We start from the raw sequence: 26,695 nt of genomic DNA on the forward strand, positions 1-26,695 counted from the left end.
CCGCCTACAGCTTTGTGTGGGAAGCTACTCCCCACCCCCTCTCCCAAATGCCCTACGGCACAGATGGGTGGCTGAATCTGGTCCCACTGGAGAAAGGTTTCAGAGTAGCAGCCGTGTTAGTCTGTATCCGAAAAAGAACAGGAGTACTTGTGGCAACTTAGAGACTAACAAATTTATTAGAGCATAAGCTTTTGTGGGTTGTAGCCCACGAAAGCTTATGCTCTAATAAATTTGTTAGTCTCTAAGGTGCCACAAGTACTCCTGTTCTCTTTTCACTGGAGAAAGAAGCTGCTCTCAACATTGTCTCCATAGACCACTCGGGTTTCCTGGCCCTGCTGGGAAAGGGGCGTCGGGTCCCATTACAGATACTAGGGTGGTGGGTGTGGGAGCCAGTGGGACCCTTAGGATCCCCTTGGACCCGGATCTCTGCTGAACAGAGCTGGCCAACTGCTCCCTTCCCGGAAGGCGGAGCCAGGGCTCCGCTGAGGGCCGGACAGCGCCCCAGCCCCTCCTGCCAGGCCTCTGCCTCCCCACTGCAGTGGCCCTGGATGGAAACTGCGCGGAGTGGCCGCCTTTGGCCAGCTCCTTGGCCACAGCCGCGGCCTGCCCCTGCACTTGAGCCCCCTCGGCCCGCACCCCACATTCCCCCCAGCCCCTCTCGCCTGGCTCCCCCCAAGACCCCGGGCCTCCGGCACGCCACGGACCCACTGCTCCTCCCCTCTGCCCCTCCCCGTGCACCTCCCCTCCAGCCCCCTCCCCCGGCTCCGCCTCCCCTGCCCAGCCCCTCCCCGCGCTCCAGCCCGCCGCTCGCCCTGCAGCCGCCGCTCGCCGCGTCCCGTCCCCGGGCGCCCGGCTCACCGAGGCCATGCTGGGCAAGGACTACATGCTGGCCATCATCCTGGTCAACTGCGACGGTGAGAGCCGGGGGGCCGTGCCCGGGCAGGGCGGGGGCCGGCCGGGCAAGGGGCCGTGCCCGGGGAAGGGAGGGGGCCGTGGCCGGGCAGAGAGAGAGCCGTGCCCCTGCGCTGTGCCGAGGAGAGGCAGAGCGCCAGCCCGTCACCCTGGGCCGGGCGCTGGGGGCGCGGGTCCCTGGCTCGCTGCAGACCTGTTGCTGGTCACCGGGCTGACACCTGCTGGGGTGACGGTCTGCAAAGGGCTCTCTGCACGGAGGAGCGAGCGGCCCATGGGCCCCCGGCTGCTTCTTGCCGTCCTGTGTTCTTCCCCCCATGCAGGGGCGCCTCTGCCTCCTCCCGGGTCCTTCCCGCAGGCTGGCTGGGTCAGTCCGGGCCATGCCTCGGGCAGTTCTCCATGGTGCTGAACGCGGACATGGGCTTGGCTTGGCCTCTCATTTGCCACTACAACAATCTCTTGCTCGTTAGCTAGGAGGGCTGCGCTGAAGACTGGGAAACCTGGGCCCAGTCTTAGACCCGCAGCCCTGCCAGCACCAGGAACAGCAGCCCGGATAATCCCTTCCCCTCATTTTACTCAACTTTCCTGATGCGGAACATGTGTGGAGTAAAAGGCAAATCTGGGAGGGCTGAGTGGCTCCGGGGAGGGGAAAGCCAAGCTGCAGCTGTTCACTGCAAATGGAACAGGTTCCAAATCACCCCCGAGTGTTTGTGTGTGGGGGGAGAGGGGGACTGGCTGGGGGAGGATGGGAGTCAGGTGAAGGTCCTTTATCTCAGTCCATCCCCAGGTTCCATCCCACCTGCTGGCTGATTGGCTGGCATGAAATGAGCTGAGTGTCTCAGTTCAACTGTCCACATCACACCTGTTTTCCTTGTTGGAAGTGGAAGCAGAGAGGCCACTGGGCCCCAGACACTGGAGCCTCTTCTTCCTATGTGTGCCACTGCCTGTGCTGAGTGTGCAAGGAGCATGAGCTCTCATCCCTTGCCTCACTCAGACTCTGTGCGCTTCCCAAAGAAACAAAGTGAGGATAAAAGCGACAGGGCATTCCTGACTTCACCAGGAACCTGGTGGTGGAGAAAGGTGCCAGGATGCCATGCCAGGGGCCATTGGCCTCTGCTTGTCGACAGCACAGGGGAGCGTGGGGGCCCAGAGCTACCAGGAGCCTTGGGCGGAGCTAGAGCTGGGCAATGTGGGGAGCTGGGTAGTGGGATTGCCTGGGCAGCAGAGCCCCCCACAGGGAGCTGGGCACAGGTAGGGGGGAGGTGGGCACAGGATGGGCTCCACAGGAAGTCATCCCCTGCTCCCCTGGGCATCCTTCAGCTCTCTCACTGCCCTTATCTTCCTCCCAGCTCCCTCCACTTCCCCTCTGCTCCCTGCTTGGCACTTATTTTCTAGGACTCCAGCACTGGGTGGAGGTGGGGGAAAACTGGCACTGCCGCTGCCTGGACTGCACCTGATCTATGGCTACAGAGACGAATCACCCTCCAGGGAATGTCAGGGCATCTCTTGCCAGCCTGACAGCCACACCAAATATGTGATGCTGTATAAGCAAATTTGGTTTGTATTAAAGATAATTTGTTGCTAAAGCAACCACTCCCACATCATTTCCCAAAGCATCCTGCCCAGCTGCTCCCTTTGCCCCACCAGAGATCAGGAAGATTTCAGCTGCTTCTTCCCAATATGCAGCCATTTAACACCTGAAGGAAAGTTATCTTCATCTCTCCCAGCCTCACATGCATCCTGGCCCCTGAGAACTGAGCAGTGGAGAGGAGAAGCTGGAGCTGGGGGATGCTGTGCGGAGCTGTAGCCCATTCTGACCAGATTAATCTCCATGCTGAAAGCCTGCCGTCCCTTGATTAAATTCCCAGAGTTGGCATGGGTTTGATAGCGGTTTAGTGTCTTTGGGATCAATGTTATTATCCTGCCATGTAATTCTGGGCTGGGATTTCTGTCGCAGAGTCATTGGCTGGAGGGTAGAATCAATGACAAGTATGGTGTATACCCACCAACACAGAAAGACCAGGGTCCCCTAATACAGAAAAGGGGGCAGCATCAGGGCATGGTAAATGTGCTAGTGCCATTGATGGAGAGCGTCTCCCAGGGCCTGATCCTGTGGGATGCTGAGTGCTCCCAACTCACCCTGAAGTCCCAATGAGAGGTGAAAGCATGCCACATCCCCAGAATTGGGCCCCATCTGCAGAAGGTGAAGGCCTGTGCAGGGATGAAGATCCACAGTGCAGCTCAGCTGGCTAGGCTGCAGGGTGCTTCCTCTCCACTCGGTCTCAGGAGTCGGTGTGTCTGCACTCATTCCCAGTTCTGCCAGAGCCTGGTGCTGCGTGGGAGGCAGGAGGCTTGGGGCAGTTGGGAGGGGCTGTCTGAGATCAGGCTCTGGGCACAGTCTCTCTATGCATTGAATGAAAGACAGGAAAAGGCTTGTATTCAAAATATGTCTCTTGCGGAGCCAGTGTCAAGATTCCTGTCACGGGGGGCCTCTACTCACAGGGGGCACCTCCTCCTGGGTGGTCTAAGCATTAGCTCTTCCAGCCTGAGGCCCTCTTCTTGTGGTTCCTCAGCCTGCCATCTCACACTCTTGCGCTGTGGCCCTTCTCTTGCTCCTCGGGAGCTGCTGCGCCTCATCTTCGGGGCCTAGCCGTTTGACCAAGTAACAGTGCTCCTTCCCTTCCAGAGTACTGTCAACATCTTCCACACTGTCCCAAGCAGTGCTTAACCCCACTGCCCTCTGTGACTAGAGCAAATGGTTCTGGACAGTCTTCAAGTTCACAGCCTAGATTGTGCCACTCGCTCAGGGGAACTCAGGCCAGCTCCCTACACTGGGACCCTACTAGAGACCCTATCTCCAGCAGCAGAGCTCTGTACTAGCACAAACCTTCCTGCCTCTCCCCTGGAGTGCTTCCTACCTTGCCTATCCCAGCCTTGCGTTCTCCACCCTTCTAACCAAACCCCAATCTCCTGGGTTGCTAGACAACACAAACCCTTCCTCTTGGGTCCAAATCCCTTTCTCCCCCTTGTCTCAGGGAGAGTGACTGCCAGTGACTCCCTGCAGCCTCCTTTCTGCTCCCAGCTCCCTGGCTTTCTAGAAGCCCCGTCTGTTCCTGCACCGGTGAGCTTCCCTCAGTTGAGGCTTTCCCGTCAGCCTAAATGGCCCCCACTTTGCAGCCCCTCTGGCCCACGTTATCCCCTTCTGGGAAAGCATGGGGCTCACCCCATCCCCTCCTGGCCAGCTGCCTCTGGGCACTGGGGTGCAGAACACGGACCCCCAGTCTGTCAGAAGTGAGGCCAGCTGCCTGGGGGTGGGGACTAAGCAGTGTGCACCCTCTGCAAACAACCCAACCAATGAGATCTCTGGGAAAACGTGGCTGAGAGTCCAGGGTGGGGAGGAACCTTGATGTGATGCTGTGGCCCAGGAAGCTGGTCTGACCACAGCTGCCTGGGGTCAGGGCAGCAGCTGGCCCTTTAGAGGGGGGCTTCTCTGCTGCATAAAGGGGTGTGGGTTGTGTCATTCCTGCTCATTGGTAGTTGGCAAAGCCGCCCTGCCAGCGGGCTTGTTTCGTAAACTGCTGTTCCCACTTAGGAACCTGCCTTCTTGCTGAGATTCGCAGCAGGATGCTGACATCGCAGTGGTGGCAGCTTTCCCCAGGTGGGGGGGGGGGGGGGGGGGCTGGCGAGTCCCGCACTGTTGAACCTTTGGGACGGCCCCACCCCTCAGCAAGGAGAGGGAGGCTCCCCGTCGCCTGGTATTTTAGACAAGCTGAGGGGCAAGGACACAAACTCGTTTGCCCTTCCCTTCTGCAGGGCACCTGGCAGGTCATTGCGCCTGACCTCCTGGTAGTAGCTCATCCAGGGAGCCAATTCGAGTGCTAGGCTAGGAGAGGCATGTGCAGTTGAGGGGGGCAAAGCCCAACGGGGTGTGGCTGTGCGGGAATTAAAAGGAAAATTTAGGCTGAGTCTCAGGGACCAATTTCCTGACAGTGCAGCAGGAGGGGCGAGGGTGGAGGGGCTGGGAGCCCCATTGCTTGAGCAGTTAGGATCAGACGGGATGTAACCATGCCTGGGGAATGCACCCTTGGGAGAGCTGCCCTGGCCCTAGTGGGGAACCTGCTCCTGTTTGGAGGATTAGGTTTCAGGTCAACAGGCCTTAATTTCAACTCCACACCAACAGTTTCCTCCCCCAGCTCCTCTTAGCGCTTGCTCGGCCAGGTACTGCAGATCTGGGGCCTGGCCCAATGCTCACTGACATCAGGGGAGCCGTGACTACAAAGGGCCATTAGTGCTTTTGCCTTTCCCTCCAGCCCCCTGATCATTTTGTGGCTCTTCTTGGTTCCCTCCAATTTGCCTCTGTCTTCCTGGCACAGCGGAGCTCGGCCTCAATGCCATATTCCCAGCACAGTGTTGCAAGTGCCGTGTTGAGAGAGGCATGGTGTCCTCTCTGCTTGGATAAGGCACAAACTTTCTCTGGTTCAGACCCCAATGGCCTTGTGTCTTCCTCATATGTATCACCCCTTTCAGAGCAACGCCAGGTCCTCAACCCCTCCTGGGGATAGATAGATGCAGTGTAGCCCTTGGGCCCCTGGCAGGTTGTGGGCCATGCTTGGGCACCGTCTGGGCACTGTCCTGACCTCCTGAGCAAAGGGCTTTGGCAGTGACAGAGGCTGTGTGGCTGGCAGTGGATGTGATGGTTCCAGTGGTAGGAAGGAGCTGGGCCGCAGCTGGCTGCTTTGCTGCAGGCTCTATGCTGGGGCATTAATCTTTCCATGTGGAGGGTGCAGGCGGCTTCTACCAGCAGCTGGCTGAGCCGGCCCGACTGATGACGGGACCTGATTAAGTAAAGTGTGGCTTGCAGCTGCCTGGGCGGGTTGTGCCGCCGGGGAGAGCAGAGGCACGGAGTATGCTAGAGCCTGGTGATGGATTATTCACCTTCTGTTCTGCCCATGTTGGGCGTCTCAACAAGATAATAATGCAGCAGGGGCATGCTGACCTTTGGCTATTTTTAGCTGTATTCCCGGGAACGGATACAGTTACAGATACTGCACCTTTGATTCCTGCAAGGAAGAGCTGGGCTGCAGGTTCTGATTCATGTCCATTCTGAGGAGGGACAGGGACTGAGCTATTCTCCTGCTTCTGAAGTGGGGAAGGTGGCATTCTGGGCCTCCAAGATCCTCAATGATTTCCCTTTTACTTTCCTTCCTCCTCTTCCTCCCCACAAAGCATCAGCTGGTGTGGCGCACATTAGACCCCCTCACTCCTGCCCCTGCGGAGGCTGTGTGTAGCCACACCACCATGACTGGTGAGCTCAACGTATCTCAGAAGCAGAACAGCACTGGGCCTGGTCAGTAATTGGTGGGGGATTGAGAGAAAGGCAGAGGCAGGTGTTACGGGACACGGTGTTAGTGCTTAGCAGGGGCCAGTCTTCCCTCCAAGTCCCAGTGCCCCAGGGTGGCGCGAGGGGATGCCATGCAGCTGGGGCATGCGGTCCCTGTAGATTGTTTGCACTGTGTTTTGTGATCTGAAATGTAACGGCTGGAGATGAAAGGCTGTCTGTGACCTTCCCCTCTGGTGTTATCTGGACCGGTGGTCTGCTAAGTCACTCCAATCCTTGACTCTGGGAGCCAGCCTGACCCTGTTCTGCTGTGAGAACTTCATTCCTGGGATGTTCATACACAGCTTCTGGCATGTAAGCTGCTCCCAGCTATACCTCTACCCCGATATAACGCGACCCGATATAACACAAATTCAGATATAACGCGGTAAAGCAGCGCTCTGGGGGGGTGGGGCTGTGCGCTCTGGCGGATCAAAGCAAGTTCGATATAACACGGTTTCACCTATAACGCAGTAAGATTTTTTGGCTCCTGAGGACAGCGTTATATCGGGGTAGAGGTGTACTTTCAAACGAATGACACTAGCCAATATCTCTGGTCCCAGACACAACCCTAGGAACCTCCATCTTGCAGTGTCTGGTTATGCCCACTGGATGCTGCAAGCTTATATGAGTTTGTCAATTTAACAAAGAAATTGATATGTGCCAGGCTTGTTATCCCAAGGGGAGCCTCTGTCATGCTTCAAACCAAACGCACTGCTTCAGGTAGAATAAACAAACACATTTATTAACTATAAAGATAGATTTTAAGTGATCTTAACACTTTCAATGTCCTTACAAACTTAGATGTCCTTAGATGCTTCTCACCACAGGCTGGCTGGTTGCTCTTCAGTCAGGCTCTCCCCTTTGATTAGCACTTCAGTCGTTTGGTGGTGGTGGTGTCTGTAGATGTAGGTGGAAGAGAGAGGAAGAACATGGCAAATGTCTCTCCCTTTTATTATGTTCTTTCCTCCCCCTTGGCTTTGCCCCCCTCTTCAGAGTCAGGTGAGCATTACTCTCTCCAAGCAAGGTTGAGCAATTCCCCTGGTGTGGCCTCATGCAGATGAGTCATTGCATTGTAGCTCCCTTGCTGGACAATGGTTGTTGATGGGTTGTTTGACACCCTGCCCGGGCATTTGTTACTTTCCTTGCTGTTTCCTCTGGGGAGCTAATATCTGGCTCATTCCCCCAACTTACAGCACATTTTAGTGACAACCATACTACACAATTCTCATAACTTCATATGCATTAATGATATACATATATGGATAGAGAAATGACTTTCAGCAGATCATAACCTTTCCCCTGATACATATAAAGCATGCCTTGTAAGGTAAGATCATGATTATTTGAAAATGAGGAATATGGGGGTTACAGTACGCTCCCCCAAGATATAGAATGTCACACCATCCCGCCTGAGCCTTGACTGCAGCACATTGTGCTCCTGCTGCGCTATGCCAGCCTTGCCTTGGTGGCACTGGGTTTGTAATGCATCTCTCCCTGTGTGTGCCTGAGCTCTCTGGCTGGGCCGTCCTGGGGATTGATGCTCCAGGGCTAGCATTGCTCCTTGCACTGTAAATGGAGGCTTTGGAGAGTGCCTTTGACTCAGATCCTGTGTGCCTGAGATGGCCATTGGCAGAGGAGATGCTGAACCTCCTGTGCTGGGGAACGTGCCAGCCCAGAGAATGAATTAGCTTCGGCTCCATCTAATTAGTGGTGCATTTGCTCTGAGTGTGTCTCTGGGGACAACCAGCTCCAGCCCTTCGCCTGTACAGCCCCTGCCTCGGGGCCCCCAGTGCAGGGTGTGTGGCAACGGCATTAGCTCTCTGCTATTCACTCTCAGGCTGGGGTTTGGGGCCTACATCTCCCAGCTGCAGGTGGCTTTGGCAGCCTGGGTTCCTTTGCTTTGGGAGGATCTTCAGGGCTGCTGGGCTGAGCCGAATCTCTGGTCCCTCCTTGGAGGAGGAGCTCAGACTGTCTGGGAAGCCCCTCCAGAGCTGTGTGATCCAATTCTGTTGAAGAGACTGTTGGTATAAATAATCCGGATTGGCTAATGCAGCATTAGGGGTAGAGATTGCAACCTGCAAAACCTTCCAGGAATCAGTCACTTGGCTACAGAGAGTGAGGTACTAGAGATGGCAACTTAACCCCACCTGTATGTGCCAGAGCATCATGCTGAATTTCCTGGCTTTTGAGTGTCTCCAGCCACAGCCTTTCTGCTGTCTTGATGCCACTGAATTCCTTTAGCTGTTTGCTTGACATTAAAACACATGATCAGTCACCCACTGTAATAGCCACACATGCTCATTGCAGAAGCGCGTGTGGGCTAGTGGATAGAGCAGGGATGGTTGCAAGTCAGGACTCCTGGGTAGGTTCTATGGTTTATTTGCTCTGTGATCTTGAGCACCTTGCTGTCTCCCCATCTGTAAAATGGGACAGATGCTCACCCCATTCCCAGGAGAGTTGTGAGGCTGGCCCAGAGTTGTAAAAGCAGTTTGAGATCCTCGTGATCAGGGATGTTATTACAGTCCCTAGTCCCGTCACTGCACTGAACAAAACGACCCCCAGCATTGTACAGAGGTTCTGATGAGCCCGTGCTTCTGTATCTGGAGGATCCTGCCTGCCTGTGAATCAAGGCATGGATTCAGTGACGGAGCTATGGAATCCTCATTCATTCAGATAACCGCACTAATCCCTGCAGCAACTGCAGCTGGTGTGTGTGTATTTCTGGCAGGCTGCGCTTGCTGTGTCCTTACTTCGCTAAGCTAGCTAGTGTCCTGTGCACATGCAGCACTGCTTGGTAACTGAGGTTCCAGCTGAGAACCAGGAGCCAGTCTATGTGCAAGGATGTTCCCTGATGGTTTTTTCACCTATTTGAATTTCCTTTGTCTTCCCTTCCTGCTTGATGACCCTGTTTACTGCTTACATGCAAATTAAGCAGAGCGCACATTCCTTTGTTTAGGACAGCTGTTTGTCAGCTTCCATTTGCGCAGGGCTGTGTGGTTTGGAACGTGTGTTAATAGCACCGTTCAGGGAAATCTTATAACTTCTCATATAATATTGCCACACATATTTTACCAGGACAATACTGACCAGCAAATGATGAGTTTTCAAAGGATACCTTACCAGGCATACTTTGTACAAAGATTATTCCAATAGTGAGTAGGCTGGAAATATGGGGGTGTATTCCCTCACAACTCCCCTGGGCTTGGGCTGGCTCATTGGGTTTGAAGCCAGGAAGTATGTGTTCCTCTCCTGCTTGGACACCTCTGGAGTGGCAGGGTGGCTTGTTCTCTAGGCCCAGCCTCTGAGACCCTCTTGCTCACTGGGTTTCAGAGCCTGGGCTCCAGACCAAGCCCAAATGTCTACATTGCTATTTTAGCTCTGCAGCGTGAGCACCATAAGCCCAAAGCAGTTTACCTGGGCTCTGAGGCCTGGTCTACACTATGGGGTTAGTTCGAATTTAGCCGCGTTAGGTTGATTTAAAAATGACCGCGTCCACACAACCAACCCTGTTCAGTCGACCTAAAGGGCTCTTAAAATCGACTTATGTACTCCTTCCCGATGAGAGGAGTAGCGCTAAAATTGACCTTACTGGGTCAAATTTGGAGTAGTGTGGACGCAAATCGATGGTATTGGCCTCCAGGAGCTATCCCAGAGTGCTCCATTGTGACCGCTCTGGACAGCATTTTGAACTCCGATGCACTAGCCAGGTATACAGGAAAAGCCCCGGGAATTTTTGAATTTCATTTCCTGTTTGGTCAGCGTGGCAAGCTCAGGAGCACTCAGCAGCACAGGTGACCATGCAGTCCCAGAATCGCAAATGAGCTCCATCATGGACCGAAAGAGAGACACTGGATCTGATCGCAGTATGAGGAGGAGAATCCGTGCAGGCAGAACTTCAATCCAAAAGAGGAAATGGAAATATATTTGCCAAAATCTCACAGGGCATGTTGGACAGAGGCTACACCAGGGACACACAGCAGTGCTGAGTGAAAGTTATGGAGCTCAGGCAAGCCTACCAAAAGACAGAGGAGGCAAAAGGTCACTCCGAGTCAGAGCCCCACACACAGGCCACTTCTATGAACAGCTGCATGCCATTCTAGGGGGGGACCCTACCACTATCCCACCACCAGGGCCGCCCAGAGGATTCAGGGGGCCTGGGGCAAAGCAATTTCGGGGGCCCCTTCCATAAAAAAAATGCAATACTATACAATACTGTATTCTCGTGGGGGCCCCTGCGGGCCCTAGGGCAAATTGCCCCACTTGCTCCCCCCCCCACCCACGGGTGGCCCTGGGAAAAATAAACCTTACGCATCTCGGCACAAACCCAGTTTTGAGAAAACTTCTTTACAAGGTATCACTGGTTCTCAGCATCAGCTAGTGCTAAAAGGCACTAAAGCTCATTAAAAGGGTTGAACAAATATTTTCCGTCAAAACTTTTTTTGGATTGAAAACTAGGGGTTTTTAAAAAGCAGAAAAAATCATGGACAATGTCTGCTTTCCTTCAAAATTTGTTGTGGTTTTTTTAATTGAAAAGCTGAAATTAGTCTGCCAAAACCTGAATATGGTTTGGGGTTTCAGAAGTGTGTGGCCAAATATTTGCTGCTTGTTGTGTATGATTGTTTAAAGAAACAATAAAAAAAATTCTGCTTAAAAAAATCCAACACTTTTGAACCACCTCAGCTTGTGACCAAACGCCTGAGCCCATCCAGTCAGAGATTTTTCCAGGTTTCTGATACTCTGCTGGCTTCCTTGACTCATATCTGTCTCCATAACTTTGGGTTCATTTAGGTTAGAACGTAAGAACATAAGAATGGCCATACTGGGTCAGACCAAAGATCCATCCAGCCCAGTATCCTGTCTACCGACAATGGCCAATGCCAAGTACCCTAGAGGGAGTGAACTTAACAGGTAATGATCAAGTGATCTCTCTCCTGCCATCCATCTCCATCCACCCTCTGACAAACAGAGGCTAGGGACACTATTCCTTACCCATCCTGGCTAATAGCCATTAATGGACTTAACCTCCATGCATTTATCTGTTTCCTAGAGACTGGCTCCATGGGGTCCCTCACAAACTGGAGACTGTTACTGTGGGTTTGTCTTTAGTATAGCTTATGTACATACTCCACGAACTGAGCATTTGAGCTTGTTCCAGAATCTGGGATGAGCCTATGTTGTGAAAACTGAAATGCTCAAAATAGCACATGCATGTGAATGGACACAGGGTGCTAAAATTAAATTAACCCAGGGGGTCTCAAACTGGGAGTCAGGACCCCTCAGGGGGTCACGAGGTTATTACTGAGGGTCGCGAGCTGCCAGCCTCCACCTCAAACCCCGCTTTGCCTCCAGCATTTATAATAGCGTTAAATATATAAAAAAGTGTTTTTAATTTATAAGGGGGGTCGCACTCAGAGGTTTGCTATGTGAAAGGGGTCACCAGTACAAAAGTTTGAGAACCACTGAATTAACCCCTCTGAAGCCTCAGGGAATGTAGGGGAGGGGGGTCTCCCTTTGTAGGGTTGGGAAGGAGGTAGGTGGTGTAGGATATTGCTCTTCTCATGTGATCCCTCCCCCAGTGGCTAATTTTAAATGAAGCTACCCTCCCCTGATATGAATCTCCCTATGGCACTGAAATTAAATATAGACTATAATTTGGCATTTGAGAAGTGAAAGGGACGGCAGCCGTAATGGAAAAGCTAACCGCTTGGCTCTTCTGCAAGCCTCAAACTGCTGAATGAGCTTTAGGGTAGGGAAGGCTGTGCCTCCCAAACAGCCTGTCCCTGCCCCCTATCCGACCCCCACCCACTTCCTGCCCCCCGACTGCCCACCCCCCTCAGAATCCCCGACCCATCCTGCTCCTTGTCCCCTCACCGTCCCCCAGAGACCCCCCAACCACCACGCCGGGACCCCACCCCTGCTCCCTGTCCCCTGACTGCTCCGACCCCTATCCACCCCCCCGCTGAGTCCTGACAGACCCCCAGAATGCCCACGATCCAACCCCCCGTTCCCTGTTCCCTGCCCGCCCCCCCCCAACCTCTGCTCCCTCCCTGCCCCTTATCTAATCCCCCGGCCCTGGCCCCTTACCCCCGGCTCCCCCCTCACCCAGAGCCTCAGCGCGCCACATCCAGGAGCATCCCTGGACAGTGCTGCAGCGTGCTCTGGCGGGGCCTGAGCTCCTACCTGCTCAGAGCTGCGTGGTAAGGGGGCGGGGCTGCGAGCTCCGGGCCGAGCGGTGGGAGCTCAGGCCCCACTGGAGCTCGCAGCCCCACCCCCTTACCACACGGCTCTAAGCGGGGAGGAGCTCAGGCCCTGCCGGAGTCAGGGATGCTCTTGGATTCGCTGAGGCTCCGGGAGAGGGGCCGGGGTCGGGCCGGGGAGGGAGCCTCAGCCATTCTCGTGCCCAACTTGCCCCCCTCCGGGCGGCCCTGCCCACCACTGTCCGTGGACACCTGCAAGGGGGGAGTCTCACGGAACACGGAGGAGGATTTTGCGGATGAGGAAGAGGAGGAGGAGGAGAATGCGCAGCAGGCAAGTGGTGAATCCGTTCTCCCCAGCAGCCAGGAACTTTTAATCACCCTGGAGCCAATACCCTCCCAAGATGGGATCCCTGACCCTGAAGCCGGAGAAGGCACCTCTGGTGAGTGCACATTTGTAACTACAGTACAGAGTTTAAAAGCCATAGTGTTCATGGTCACCTGGTTGAAATAGGGGAATTTTTGTAAGGGAACAGTAAAAGGACCCCGTTCATGCTGGGCTGTTTGCGCTTGGCTAAAAGGGATCATCCCGGAGAATAGCCACGCGGCAGGGGGGAGGGGAGAAGGGATCATCCCGGAGAATAGCCATGAGGCAGGGGGAGGGGGGAAGGGATCATCTCAGAGAATAGCCATGCAGTGAGGTGGGGGTAGGTGTGTGCTACACATCTACCCGAATACTGCAGCCCCTCCTTTTAAATGTGAAACCCAACCCATTGCTTGCTCTGGGAAAGGGGGGCGCTGCAGTTTGAAAACATTCCCACGTTATGAAGGCGTAAGAAGCCAACCCAATTTTACTCTCCCTTTTTATCTCCCGCTAGGTGCAAATGTTTCTACGCTCCCCCTATCATCTCCATCTCTGCGGTTATCGCAGATTAGAAGGCGGAAAAAATGCACTCGCGATACATGTTTTCTGAGCTGATGCAGTCCTCCCACACTGATAGGGCACAGCACAATGCATGGAGGCATTCAGTGGCAGAGGCCAGGAAAGAATTGAGTGAGCGTGAAGAGCGGAGCCAGGACGCGATGCTGAGGCTAATGGGGGAGCAAACGGACATGCTGAAGCGTCTGTTGGGGGAGAAAACGGACATGATGAAGCATGTGTTGGAGCTGCAGGAAAGCCAACAAGAGCACAGACCCCCGCTGCATCCGATGTATAACCGCCTCCCCTCCTCCCCATGTTCCCTAGCCTCCTCACCGATATGCCCAAGAACGTGGGCACCCAGCCACTCCACTCCAGAAGATGGCCCAAGCAACTGAAGGCTGTCATTCAAGCAATTTGATTTGTAGTGAGGCTACAATAAATAATGTGGCCTTGTCCTTCCCTCCCCCCCCCACCCCACCTGGGCTACCTTGTCCATGATCTAATTTTTTTTTTAATTATTAAAGAAAGAATGCATGGTTTCAAAACAATAGCTACTTTATTTCGAAGGGGGGAGGGTAGTTGGCTTACAGGGAATTAAAATCCACAAAGGGTGCGGGTTTGCATCAAGGAGAAACACGCACAACTGTCACACCAAAGCCTGGCCAGTCATGAAACTGGTTTTCAAAGCCTCTGTGATGCGCGGTGCACCTAGCTGTGCTCTTCTAATCATCCTGGTGTCTGGCTGCTCATAATCGGACGCCAGGCGATTTGCCTCAACCTCCCACCCCGCCATAAACGTCTCCCCCGTACTCTCACAGATATTATGGAGCACACAGCAAGCAGCAATAACAATGGGAATGTTGGTTGCGCTGAGGTCTGACCTACTCAGCAAACAGTGCCAGTGAGCTTTTAAACGTCCAAAGGCACATTCTACCATCATTCTGCACTTGCTCAGCCTATAGTTGAACTGCTCCTTACTACTGTCCAGGCTGCCTGTGTACAGCTTCATGAGCCATGGGAGCAAGGGGTAGGCTGGGTCCCCAAGGATAACTATTGGCATTTCAACATCCCCAACGGTAATTTTCTGGTCTGGGAAGTAAGTCCCTTCTTGCAGCTGCTCGAACAGCCCAGAGTTCCTAAAGATGCGAGCGTCATGCACCTTTCCTGGCCATCCCACATTGATGTCGGTGAAACATCCCTTGTGATCCACCAGTGCTTGCAGCACCATTGAGAATTACCCCTTGCGGTTTATGTACTGGTTGGCAAGGTGGTCCGGTGCCAAGATAGGGATATGCGTTCCATCTATCGCCCCACCACAGTTAGGGAACCCCATTGCGGCAAAGCAATCCACTGTGACCTGCACATTTCCCAGAGTCACTACCCTTGAAAACAGAATGTCAGTGATTGCATTGGCTACTTGGATCACAGCAGCCCCCACAGTAGATTTGCCCACTCCAAATTGATTCCCGACTGACCGGTAGCAGTCAGGCATTGCAAGCTTCCACAGGGCTATTGCCACTCACTTCTCAACTGTCAGGGCAGCTCTCATCTTGGTATTCATGCGCTTCAGGGTGGGGGAAAGCAACTCACAGCGTTCCAGGAAAGTGGCCTTACGCATGTGAAAGTTTCGGAGCCACTGTGAATCATCCGATACCTGCAACACTATGCGGTCCCACCAGTCTGTGCTTGTTTGCCTGGCCCAGAATCGGTGTTCCACTATATCAACCAGCCCCGGTGCCGCCATGATGTCCCAATTGCCACAGCCCGTGCTTTCAGGAACGTATGTGTCCATGTCCTCATCAAAATCCTCCTCGTGCTGGTGTCTTTTAGCCCGGTTCTGCATATACTCAAGGATAAGCGCAGATTTCTGACAACTTGGAGAAATTTGCTATTGAGACTGAGCTCATTTACAAGAGCAGGAGAGCAGAGTTGCAGCGGAAGCTGTGGATGATGACGGTTAGCAGTCCTACTGCACCATCTGCTGACAGCAGCACCCAGGACACAACAGCAGCAGTGACCGTGAGCTTGGCTGAGCGGGCTCCATGCTTGCCATGGTATGGCGTCTGCACGGAAAAAAGGCGCGAAACAACTGTCTGACGTTGCTTTCCCGGAGGGAGGGGCGACTGACGACATGTACCCAAAACCACCCGCGACAATGTTTTTGCCCCATCAGGCATTGAGAGCTTAACGCAGAATTCCAATGGGCGGCGGAGACTGCGGGAACTGTGGGATAGCTACCCACAGTGCACCGCTCCGTAAGTTGATGCTAGCCACGGTAGTGAGGACGCATTCCGCCGACTTAATGCTCTTAGTGTGGACATACGGAATCGACTGTATAAACTCAATTTCTAAAAATCAACTTCTATAAAATCGACCTAATTTCGTAGTGTAGACATACCCTGACACTCACTGCCATGGAGCTTTTTTTGCTGTGCAGACCTACCCCCAGGCTCCCTGCCAATTCCAGAGGGGTCAGTCTGCCCCTTTCTCCTTCTGGGGATAAGAAGTCCAGCACCGTGCACTTCCTTTGGATGAGAGCTCAGAACCCAGGGTTCTGTGTGCTGCAGAGCTAAAAGGTACTTCTCAAAAGAATGAGAATTTGCTGTTGTGTGCCTTTAGGTGCCGCCCTCCACCCCAGAGCTGGCTGCATTTCAGTGGGGCTGCGTGGATAGTGTGTGCAAAGTGCTTTGGGATGTAAGTTGCTGGAAGAATGTAGATGAAGACGAGCAGCTGTTACAGTGAGAGTTGGATGGAGCTCCCGAGGGAGGGGCTCCAAGCGCAGTTAGCATTTCAGAATGTGATCCTGCAAGTCCTCTGTGTTCAGAGCCACTAGGGACTTCGGTGCATGGGGCGCTTCAGCTCTGGGCCTCCCACCCAAGCTCACCCCTTTGCGACGTGAATTTTTCCATCTAAGTATGAACCAATGGATTTCATACAAGGAGGCTCAGGAGTGACCCTCCTGCCTCATGCTCTCCCCACTCTCTGGGAGCGTGCCAGCTCCACCACAACCAGGGGGCTTCCCCCATCACAGCTGGATCAGGGCTCAGCCCTGGCTGAAATTCACCAGGACAAGACTGTAGATTCTAGACTGTAGAAAGAGGAAGTGAACTGGATTGGTGACATGGAGCCAGGAAACAAAATTACCTCGACCCTCCCTGCATACTCAGCCGTGTGTGTGTGTGTGTGTGTTTTGGATACACAGATGATGCACCCACAAGACATGCACATGAAAGCTTGTCTCTCTCACCCAGAAATTGGTCCAATAAAAGCTATTACCTCACCCTCCTTGTCTCTCTAATACCCTGGGACTGACACGGCTACACCAACACTGCATAAGACATGAACATAGCAGTTAATGTGACACCACATCTATATAAAGCAAACAAGGTGCAGCACCACTCAACTACCTCATGCCCTTGTCCCCCATTTCTCTTTCCACTCTGTTTTGTCAGCTTATGCCCCTACATAGACTGTCAGCTTTTCAGAGCAGGGACTGTGTCCTTTTGATTTGTTCACTTGGTGCCTTATTAATAATGCACAGCTGTTTGTCTTCTAGAGGCAGCACCCTTCCCTCTGAGTTCCTACTGAACTGGTACCTCGGACTGGCTCTAGGGGTGCTGTACTGCTGGAGGTGCTGCATTCCAGCGTGGTGTCCTGGCTCAACACGGGGGCTAGACTTGATGACCTCTCCAGGTCCTTTCCAGCCCTGCATTTCTGTGATCGAGGACAGGTCCTGATTGCTTGAGTCATAGTGATACTGCAGCAGGAGCGCCTTACCCGGTCTGTCTCCATGCTAACTGCTGCTGCCTCAGTTCCTGGGGCCGATTGCTTGGCTGCATTCAGCGCCGCGGGAGGGGTGCTGGCCTGTCTCCCCAGCTGATGAGGGACTCACGGCCTTGTCAAGAGTCTCTTTCCAGGCACAGGTTTCAGAGTACCAGCCGTGTTAGTCTGTATCAGCAAAAAGAATGAGGAGTACTTGTGGCACCTTAGAGACTAACAAATTTATTTGAGCATAAGCTTTCGTGGACTAAAACCCACTTCATCGGATGCATGCAGTGGAAAATACACTGCATGCATCCAATGAAGTGAGTTTTAGCCCACGAAAGCTTATGTTCAAATAAATTTGTTAGTCTCTAAGGTGCCACAAGTACTCCTGTTCTTTTTCCAGACACAATTTTAGTCTCCAAATGTAAAACTTGGGCAGACATTAAACCCAACAGCAGTTCCTCCGCCCACCCAGGGCTTTTCCCCCTCTGTCTCTCTCAGTCCCTTCGGCTCCAGGGGCTATTGCAGGATCCCCTCTCCCTCCTCCAGCTGAGCTAAACCCCCTTTCTTATAGAACACACCTGACCCCTTCAAGCTGGGGCTGATAAAGTGAACAGGGCTGGCTGGCCCCAGGCCCCCTGACCCTTAAAGAGCTGGAGTGTTTGCCTCGGTGTCCTGGCCAAATTCCAGTGTGAATAACTGCATTCTGGCAAGGTTCCCAGCTGAATGCGCTGTAATATCTTTCTGGTCCTAAACCATCATGTAGGGTTGCTGGTAAACAAGTGCTGTGTCCCACCCCAGAGGTGGCTGCATTTCAGCCATGGGTAAAGGGACAGTGCAGTATCTGTAAAGTGCATTGGGATCCTTTAGGATGAAAGTTGCTCCACAAACCCTGACCCCAGCTGCCTGATGCTTTCTGTGTTCCTAGATAACCTGTGGAGTGACCAGAATCTGGAGACAGAGCCTGACCTTCCCCCAGGATGGAGGAAAATTCACGACTCCTCAGGGACCTACTACTGGCATGTGCCCACGGGCACCACGCAGTGGCAACGGCCGTCGTGCACTTCTGGCCTGGGAGGGAGCCTGGCGGCTAGCGGAGAAGCTGCATTGCAGGAAACGGTACAGAATGCCAGGAGAAGGTCGGCTTTAGTCTTAGCACTGCCAGTTCCATGTGGGAGGAATGAGATTAGATCAATCACCTCCGGTCACCCTGGGAGGGGAGATGGCCAGGGCTAAGTAGGGCTGTGTCAACAGGGGGGCTTGCACCCACCAGGAACACTCATCTGCACACAAGCTCCATGTGCTTTCTGGTGGCCTTCTCACGAGTCTCTTCTCCTGTCTCTGCTCAGGATCTACCAGCAGCCGCAGTAAAGCTCGCATCCGAGGAGAGACCCGTCCCCAGTCCAGTGGCATCGTTGCCCAGAAGGTAGGGCTCGCCGCACAGATTACCTTGCCAAAGCATGCCTGGTTAGGACAAACCCCAGGGGAGAGAAGTCACTGGCACCTTGTCATGTTCGCCTCCCTGGGTTAATCCCTATTGCCAGGGCCGGCGCTTCCACTAGGCGACCCTAGGCGGTCGCCTAGGGCGGCAGGATTTCGGGGGCGGCAATTCAGTGGCGGGGGTCCTTCCGCTCCGCGTCTTCGGGGCGCTTCGGCGGCGGGTCCTTCACTCACTCCGGAACCCGCCGCCGAAGTGCCCCGAAGACGTGGAGCAGAAGGATCCCCGCTGCCGAATGCTCTGAGGAGGAGCGCTGCAACCTAGGGCAGCAAAAACCCTTGCACCGCTCCTGTCTGTTGCTAGGGTTTGACTTAGCCCAGCTTTCATCCCAAGTGGTGGGTCCCGCTCCTTCCCTGGGGAGACAATTCCACAGCCATGGGTGCCTCACAATCAGGAAGCCGTTTCCTGACAATCAAACTATATTTTCCTCTTAATTTCATCCCATTCCTCTTAGTTCCATGCTCAATCCTCCTCTAAGGAACCTCCTTCTCCCCGGGCTGCATGGTGTCAGCTATCTGTCCCCACATAGTCACTGCTGAGCACCTGGCATGCAGGGAACCCCTTCCCCTCAGCCACTCCTTCCGGCCTCCTCAGCACTCATGAGTCTCCTCTCTAAACTTCCCAGTTTGTCCCTGGCTGTTTGGCCATGTGACACCCAGGGATGAATTAAACCATCCTGACCTCCTGCCCCAGCTCTGAAGAGTGGGACTTGCCCTCCCTGCTCTGGGAGGCAATGCCTTTGCATGGGCAGCCCCCAAATCCACTGGCTTAACTTGCAGCCATGTGCCAGTAAATCTACACATGGAGAAACTCTCTTACTGTCAACATCTGGCTAGGCAGCTAACTAAGGGGAATCAAACCTCATGCTTCAGGGCTATGGCCAGCAGGTCAGGAGGGAACCCCTCTCCTCACCTGAGCAGCATTGCAGATTGGGCCAGGTGCCTCGTGGGGTGTATCTTGTTTATCACTTCCTCAGAAGAGTCAGGTACCAGCTACTGCAGGCGGCAGGATGCTGTGCTAGGTGGGTTGGCATGGCTTGATCTGTTAGGGCAAATGCCGCATCCCTGCTTGGCACGCTGGAGAATGTTGGGATTATACTTGCTTTTTCATGTGCCCTTCACAATGGTAAATGAGGGCATGTCATACTGTTTGGATCAGGAGCAGCCAACATCTTCCCAAGCCAGACAGTGTCTCAGGAGAGAGAGAACTCGTCCTGATCCCAGGGGTGGGGCTGGGCACAGAGCTTGGGGGAGGGAGAGAGGAGAGGGTTCACCCTGATCCCAGGGGCAGTGGGGCCAAGAGCTTGTGTTGTCTCTGCATTGGATCATGAAGTGGGGCCCGTGTCACAGCAGATGAGTGGATTCCGGAGACCAGGGTCGGGGTGCTGCGGGCACATGCTTACACCTCTTATGGGAGAGCCCTGTTTGTTGGTGCTGCCCATGGGAGAAAAGGGCTGGTTCTCTTTGCTGTGGGATCATACGGACTGATGGGGAAATGGGAAGGAGGGGTCCTGTGACTAGACCGCCCAGGCCCCAACTCATGGCTCTTTGGTGGCCTGTGTGGAAGCAGCTGGTGGGCCTGGGTCCAGTTCCTAGTGGGGCAGGGTCTCTATCAAGAAACCCCACCCCAGTGAGCACCCACCAGGCCAGGCCAGGGCGAGTTAGCAATGCCTTCCAGCCCTAGGCAGGGTCAGACACGGTGCCCTCACTGCTCTGGGCAGAGGCAGAGGCCCTCAGCCTGCTGGGCTCCTGCTGCTGCTCCCTGCCATGCCCTGCTCATTGCCATGGCTAATGCCGTGCCTTCCTTTACAGGACCTTCATGCCCTGGCATGGGGAGGAGTTCCCTCCTGGCGCCACAGAGCCTGGCTCCAAGGTACTGTCACCGAGGGGCCATTTGGTGCAGGCTCTGGAAGGGAGTTAGTGTGTGGGAGGGGGCTCAGGGGCTGGGACAGGGGGTTGGGCTGATCTAGTGGAGGGGTTTGGGCCCTAGGGGCTGTTGGTGTGGCTGGGCTGCTCCTGTCCAGTGGCCATGGGCAGCCTCCTGAGGCGCATTTCAGTACCCAGCATGCTCTCATGACTCCCTTGCTGGCTGTGAGTGAGCCCTGGGAACAGACAGAGAGTGGGTGGAGCCCTGAATTCTCACCCATATGCTCTGCTGGCTTCTTAGAATCACAGGACTGGAGAGGGACTTCAAGAGGTCATCTAGTCCATTCCCCTACACCCAGCGGAACCTCCAGAGGCATAGGATGGTGCTGGTAGCTGGGCTAGCTGGGGCATTGGGCCCAGTTGATTGATGTTCAGAGTCCTGGGAGGCTGGCATTGCAGTGCCCCCAGAGGGTTGGCTTGGCAGAAGCTGTTTATACTGTATCGATTAGCCCTCTGCCCAGACTGGGTCGCTATATTGGCCTTGGCTCTGTCAGGCTCAATGAGGCTGAGGGGAGCTGGTGGGGGGGTCTGGGCTGTTGCTGAGTGTGACCCCCATGTGTCTCCCCCTTCAGTGCTTCGTTGTGCGCTCCCTGGGCTGGGTGGAGATCCCGGAGGAGGACCTGGCCCCGGGCAAGAGCAGCATCGCGGTGAATAACTGCATCCAGCAGCTCTCGCAGAGCAAGTGTGAGGGTCGGGACCCCGCGGGTAGCTGGGGTGAGGTGAGTCCCTTTCCTGACATGGGGGTGCCACTGGGTGCCACGGGTGCCTGGGAGGAGCGCGGATCTGCTCACAAGAGTCAGGACGCTGGCCCCAGAGTCTTGGCTTCCATCAAGCCTGGCTAGTGACTCTCCATGGGGATCTCCTGCCATCTCAGTAGCAGCCGCAACTCTGCCCGATTCAGGGTCACTGGGCAGAGGGTGAGAGTCACTTCCCATGTGCCCCCAGCCTGCTCCTCCATCCTGATCCCAGACGCAGGCACTGCCCTCCCCAAACAATGCATCCTGGGGGTGCCCTCAAAGCTTCTGGTGGGGGAGAGGGTGTCCCATCCCCACCTGCCTCTGGCCACCCCTCTGGCATGGGTGGGAGGGGAAGCTGGTCAGCCTGGGGAGGGGAAGGGGAGGCCTGTGCGCTGAGCGCCCCTGCTCTCTCCTTGCAGGACCAGAACATGGTGATGATTCTGAAGAAGGACACAATGAGCTTACTGGACCCTCTGGATCATAGCCTGATCCACTGCCAGCCCATCATCAACATCCGTGTCTGGGGGGTGGGCTGCAACAATGGCAGGTGAGTGGCCGAGGGGTTGGGGGGCTGCTGGAGCTCGCTCTGGCGGAGCCCTTGCCACCCTGGTACAGCAGGCGCACTCCCTGGCGTGTGGGTAGGACTGCCCCGTGTCCTGTAATCCAGCCTCCAGTGACATTTGAAACTGCTCTGTGATCCCTTAGGGTCTGGTGCCAGGACGTGGTGTCACCCCAGCAATGGGGCATCGCTGCACATAGCACAATGCCGGGCATTGCAGCCCAGGGCTGGCATGGCACCCTTGCACTGTACCTGCTGGGACACAGGGCATTGCTTGGTACTGCTGCTGGTTCTCTGCAGTGGGCCTTTCCTCCCCTCCCAGCAGGGAAGTGCTGGTGAGGGGTGCGTTGAGATGCACGTCCCGGCTCGCTGCTGCCACACAGGAATCAGTGCATTAACTGCTGTCTCCTTTCCTCTCTCCACACGCTGCCACGCTGGCTGCAGGGACAGGTAATGTAGCTCGGCTTCCATGGGCGGGGCCGACGCCCCACCCCCATCCTCCTGCTCACCCCACTCTCCTCTCCTTGCAGGGATTTTGCTTTCGTGGCCAGCGACAAGGACACATGCATGCTGAAGTGCCATGTCTTCCACTGCAACGTGCCTGCCAAAGCCATCGCCAAGGCCCTGCATGAGATGTGCTCCAAGGTGTGCTCCCAGGGACATGCTGCCCAGCATGCTTGGGCCTGTCCCAGCCTGGCTCCCTCAGCCCTGCTGAGCTGTTGGCAGGGAGTCCTGAGCCCACATGCCCCTTCACTCCTTTAGATCAGGCTTCTCCTGGGCTAGCAGCCAGGTTCCACTCCTGTTGGCAGGTGTCTCCGAACCGGACATGTTCCAGGCCTCTGGCTGTTGGGAGGCCTCCCAGAGCAGCATCCATGCTTGGGAACAGCATGAGGCAGGACCAACAGGAGTCGCTCCCTGATCCAACGCGGACCATCCAGCCTGGCCCTGGGGAGTGGAGACCATGGCAAGGACACTGATGAGCACTGTGGGTGAAGCACAGGGCTGGGAGTCAGTAAGATCTGAGTGCCAATTCCTGCTCTGCCACAGACTTGCTGTGTAGCCTCAGACAGGTCATTGCCCCACTGTGTGCCTCAGTTTCCCCACCTGATCATAGAATCATAGAATATTAATGTTGGAAGAGACCTCAGGAGGTGATCTAGTCCAATCCCCTGCTCAAAGCAGGACCAACACCAACTAAATCATCCCAGCCAGGGCTTTGTCAAGCCGGGCCTTAAAAACCTCTAAGGATGGAGATTCCACCACCTCCCTAGGTAACCCATTCCAGTGCTTCACCACCCTCCTAGTGAAATATTGTTTCCTAATATCCAACCTAGATCTCCCCCACTGCAACTTGTGACCATTGCTTCTTGTTCTGTCATCTGCCACCACTGAGAACATCCTCGTTCCATCCTCTTTGGCACCCCTCCCTTCAGGTAGTTGAAGGCTGCTATCAAATCCTCCCTCACTCTTCTCTTCTGCAGACTAAATAACCCCAGTTCCCTCAGCCTCTCCTCGTAAGTCATGTGCCCCAGCCCCATAATCATTTCCATTGCCCTCCTCTGGACTCTCTCCAATTTGTTCACATCCCTTCTGTATTGGGGGGAACAAAACTGGACACAGTACTCCAGGTGTGGCCTCACCAGTGCCTAATAGAGGGGAATAATCACTTCCCTCGATCTGCTGGCAATGCTCCTACTAACACAGCCCAATATGCCGTTGGCCTTCTTGGCAACAAGAGCACACTGCTGACTCATATCCAGCTTCTCGTCCACTGTAATCCCCAGGTCCTTTTCTCCAGAGCTGTTGCTTAGCCAGTCGATCCCCAACCTGTAGCGGTGCATGGGATTCTTCCTTCCTAAGTGCAGGACTCTGCACTTGTCCTTGTTGAACCTCATCAGGTTTCTTTTGGTCCAATCCTCTAATTTGTCTAGGTCACTCTGGACCCTATCCCTACCCTCCAGTGTATCTACCTTTCCCCCCAGCTTAGTGTCATCTGCAAACTTGCTGAGGATGCAATCCATCCCATCATCCAGATCATTAATAAAGATGTTGAACAAAACCGTCCCCAGGACTGAATGCTGGGGCACTCTGCTTGATACCAGCTGCCAACTAGACATTGAGCTGTTGATCACTACCAGTTGAACCCGACAGTCTAGCCAGATTTCTATCCACCTTATTGTCCATTCATCCAATCCATACTTTTTTAACTTGCTGGCAAGAATACTGTGGGAGACTGTAGCAAAAGCTTTGCTAAAGTCAAGATATATCACATCCACCACTTTCCCCATATCCACAGAGCCAGTTATCTCATCATAGAAGGCAATCAGGTTGGTCAGGCATGACTTGCCCTGGGTGAATCCATGTTGACTGTTCCTGATCACCTTCCTCTCCTCCAAGTGCTTCAAAATGGATTCCTTGAGGACCTGCTCCATGATTTTGCTGGGGACTGAAGTGAGGCTGTAGTTCCCAGGTTTTATTTCTTCCCTTTTTTAAATATGGGCACTATATTTGCCTTTTCCCAATCGTCCGGGACCTCCCCCGATCATCACGAATTTTCAAAGATAATGGCCATTGGCTCTGCAATCACATCAGCCAACTCCCTCAGCACTCTTGGATGCATTAGATCCGGACCCACGGACTTGTGCATGTCCAGCTTTTCTAAATAGTTCTTAACCTGTTCTTTCACCACTGAAGGCTGCTCACCTCCTCCCCATACTGTGCTGCCCAGTGCAGCAGTCTGGGAGTTGACCTTTTCTGTGAAGACCGAGGCAAAAAAACCATTGACTTCTTCAGCTTTTTCCACATCATCTGTCACTATGTTGCCTCCCCCATTCAGTAAGCGTCCCAAACTTAGTCTTTCCCTGACCTTCTTCTTGTTGCTAACATACCTGTAGAAACCCTTCTTGTTACGCTTCACATCCCTGCTAGCTGCAACTCCAGTTGTGCCTTGGCCTTCCTGATTACACCCCTGCATGCTCGAGCAATATTTTTATACTCCTCCCTAGTCATCTGTCCAAATTTCCACTTCTTGTAAGCTTCCTTTTTGAGTTTAAGCTCACCGAAGATTTCACTGTTAAGCCAAGCTGGTCAACTGCCATATTTGCTATTCTTTCTGCACATTGGGATGGTTAGTTCCTGTGCCCTCAATAAGGCTTCTTTAAAATACAGTCAGCTCTCCTGGACTCCTTTCCCCCTCATAAACAACAAGCAGTCTGGTGGCACCTTAAAGACTAACAGATTTATTTGGGCATAAGCTTTCGTGGGTAAAAAACCTCACTTCTTCAGATGCATGGAGTGAAAATTACAGATGCAGGCATTATATAGTGACATATGAAGAAACGGGAGTTACCTCACAAGTGGAGAACCAGTGTTGACAGGGCCAATTCGATCAGGGTGGATGTAGTCCACTCCCAATAATAAATGAGGAGGTATCAATTCCAGGAGAAGCAAAGCTGCTTTTGTAATGAGCCAGCCACTCCCAGTCCCTATTCAAGCCTAAATTATTGGTGTTAAATTTGCAAATGAATTTTAGTTCTGCTATTTCCCCCTCATATTAGCCTCCCAGGGGATCCTGCCCATCAGTTCCCTAAGGAAGTCTAAGTCTGCTTTTCTGAAGTCCAGGGTCCGTATTTTGCTACTCTCCTTTCTTCCTTTTGTCAGGATTCTGAACTCAACCATCTCATGGTCCCTGCTGCCTAGGTTGCCACCCACTTCTACTTCCCCTACCAATTCTTCCCTGTTTGTAAGCAGCAGGTCAAGAGGAGCACGGCCCCTAGTCGGTTCCTCCAGCACTTGTACCAGGAAGTTGTCTCCAACACTCTCCAAAAACTTCCTGGATTGTCTGTGCATTGCTGTATTGCTCTCCCAGCAGATGTCAGGGTGATTGAAGTCCCCCATTAGAACCGGGGCCTGTGATCTGGAAACTTCAGTTAGTTGTCCGAAGAAAGCCTCGTCTACCTCATCCTTCTGATCCGGTGGTCTATAGCACATGCCCACCACGACATTATCCTTGTTGCTCTCACCTCTAAACTTAACCCAAAGATTCTCAACAGGATTTTCTCCAGTTTCATACTGGAGCTCTGAGCAATCATACCGCTCTCTTACATACAATGCAACTCCTCCACCTTTCCTCCCGTACCTGTCCTTCCTGAACAGTTTATACCCAGTTTATACCCATCCATGACAGTGTTCCAGTCATGTGAACTGCCACACCACGTTTCTGTTATTCCAATCACATCATAGTTCCTTGATTGTGTCAGGACTTCCAATCCTTCCTGCTTGTTTCCCAGGCTTGCATTCGTGTACATGCACCTAAGATAACTAGCCGACTGCCCTACTTTCTCAGTATGAATCAGGAGGCTTCCTGTCTTGTTTTCTCCTCCTTGTGTTTCCTCCCGATATCCCACTTCCCCACTTACCTTTGGGCTTAGGTCACCATCCCCTGGCGAACCTAGTTTAAAGTCCTCCTCACTAGGTTAGCAAGCCTGCCTGCGAAGATGCTCTTCCCTCTCTTGGTTAGGTGGGTCCCATCTCTTCCTAGCAATCCTTCTTCCTGGAACAACATTCCATGGTTGAAGAATCCAAAGCCCTCTCTCCGACACCATCTGCGTAACCACGCATTCACCTCCACAATTCGACGGTCCCTACCTGATGATACAGCTCTCCCTCCCTGAGCTGTACAAGTGCTAATGAGAGTAATAGCTAGCTCCTATATAGTGTGTCTCAAAGGGAAGATGGGGAAACCAAGTCACAGAGACTTGCTCAAGGTCACCAGCAGATCTAGGACTAACATCCAGGTCTCCTGAG

General features: G+C 53.8%; 1 protein-coding gene across 1 annotated transcript in view; it reads left to right on the top strand.

The window, feature by feature from the left end:
• The first annotated feature begins 863 nt into the window (after positions 1–863).
• Positions 864–26,695, top strand: part of APBB3 (amyloid beta precursor protein binding family B member 3) — a 33,325-nt gene continuing 7,493 nt past the window's right edge. Inside the window, exons 1-7 of the mRNA XM_024193940.2 lie at positions 864–914; positions 18,099–18,289; positions 18,520–18,596; positions 20,480–20,540; positions 21,166–21,312; positions 21,750–21,877; positions 22,420–22,534. Of these exons, the coding sequence (XP_024049708.1) occupies positions 866–914; positions 18,099–18,289; positions 18,520–18,596; positions 20,480–20,540; positions 21,166–21,312; positions 21,750–21,877; positions 22,420–22,534 (768 nt within the window). The 5' untranslated portion in view covers positions 864–865. The remainder of the gene's footprint in view (positions 915–18,098; positions 18,290–18,519; positions 18,597–20,479; positions 20,541–21,165; positions 21,313–21,749; positions 21,878–22,419; positions 22,535–26,695) is intronic.

This window comes from Terrapene carolina, unplaced genomic scaffold, assembly GCF_002925995.2.
Source record: "Terrapene carolina triunguis isolate 2854851 unplaced genomic scaffold, T_m_triunguis-2.0 Scaffold838, whole genome shotgun sequence".
Classification (NCBI taxonomy): Eukaryota; Metazoa; Chordata; order Testudines; family Emydidae; genus Terrapene; species Terrapene triunguis.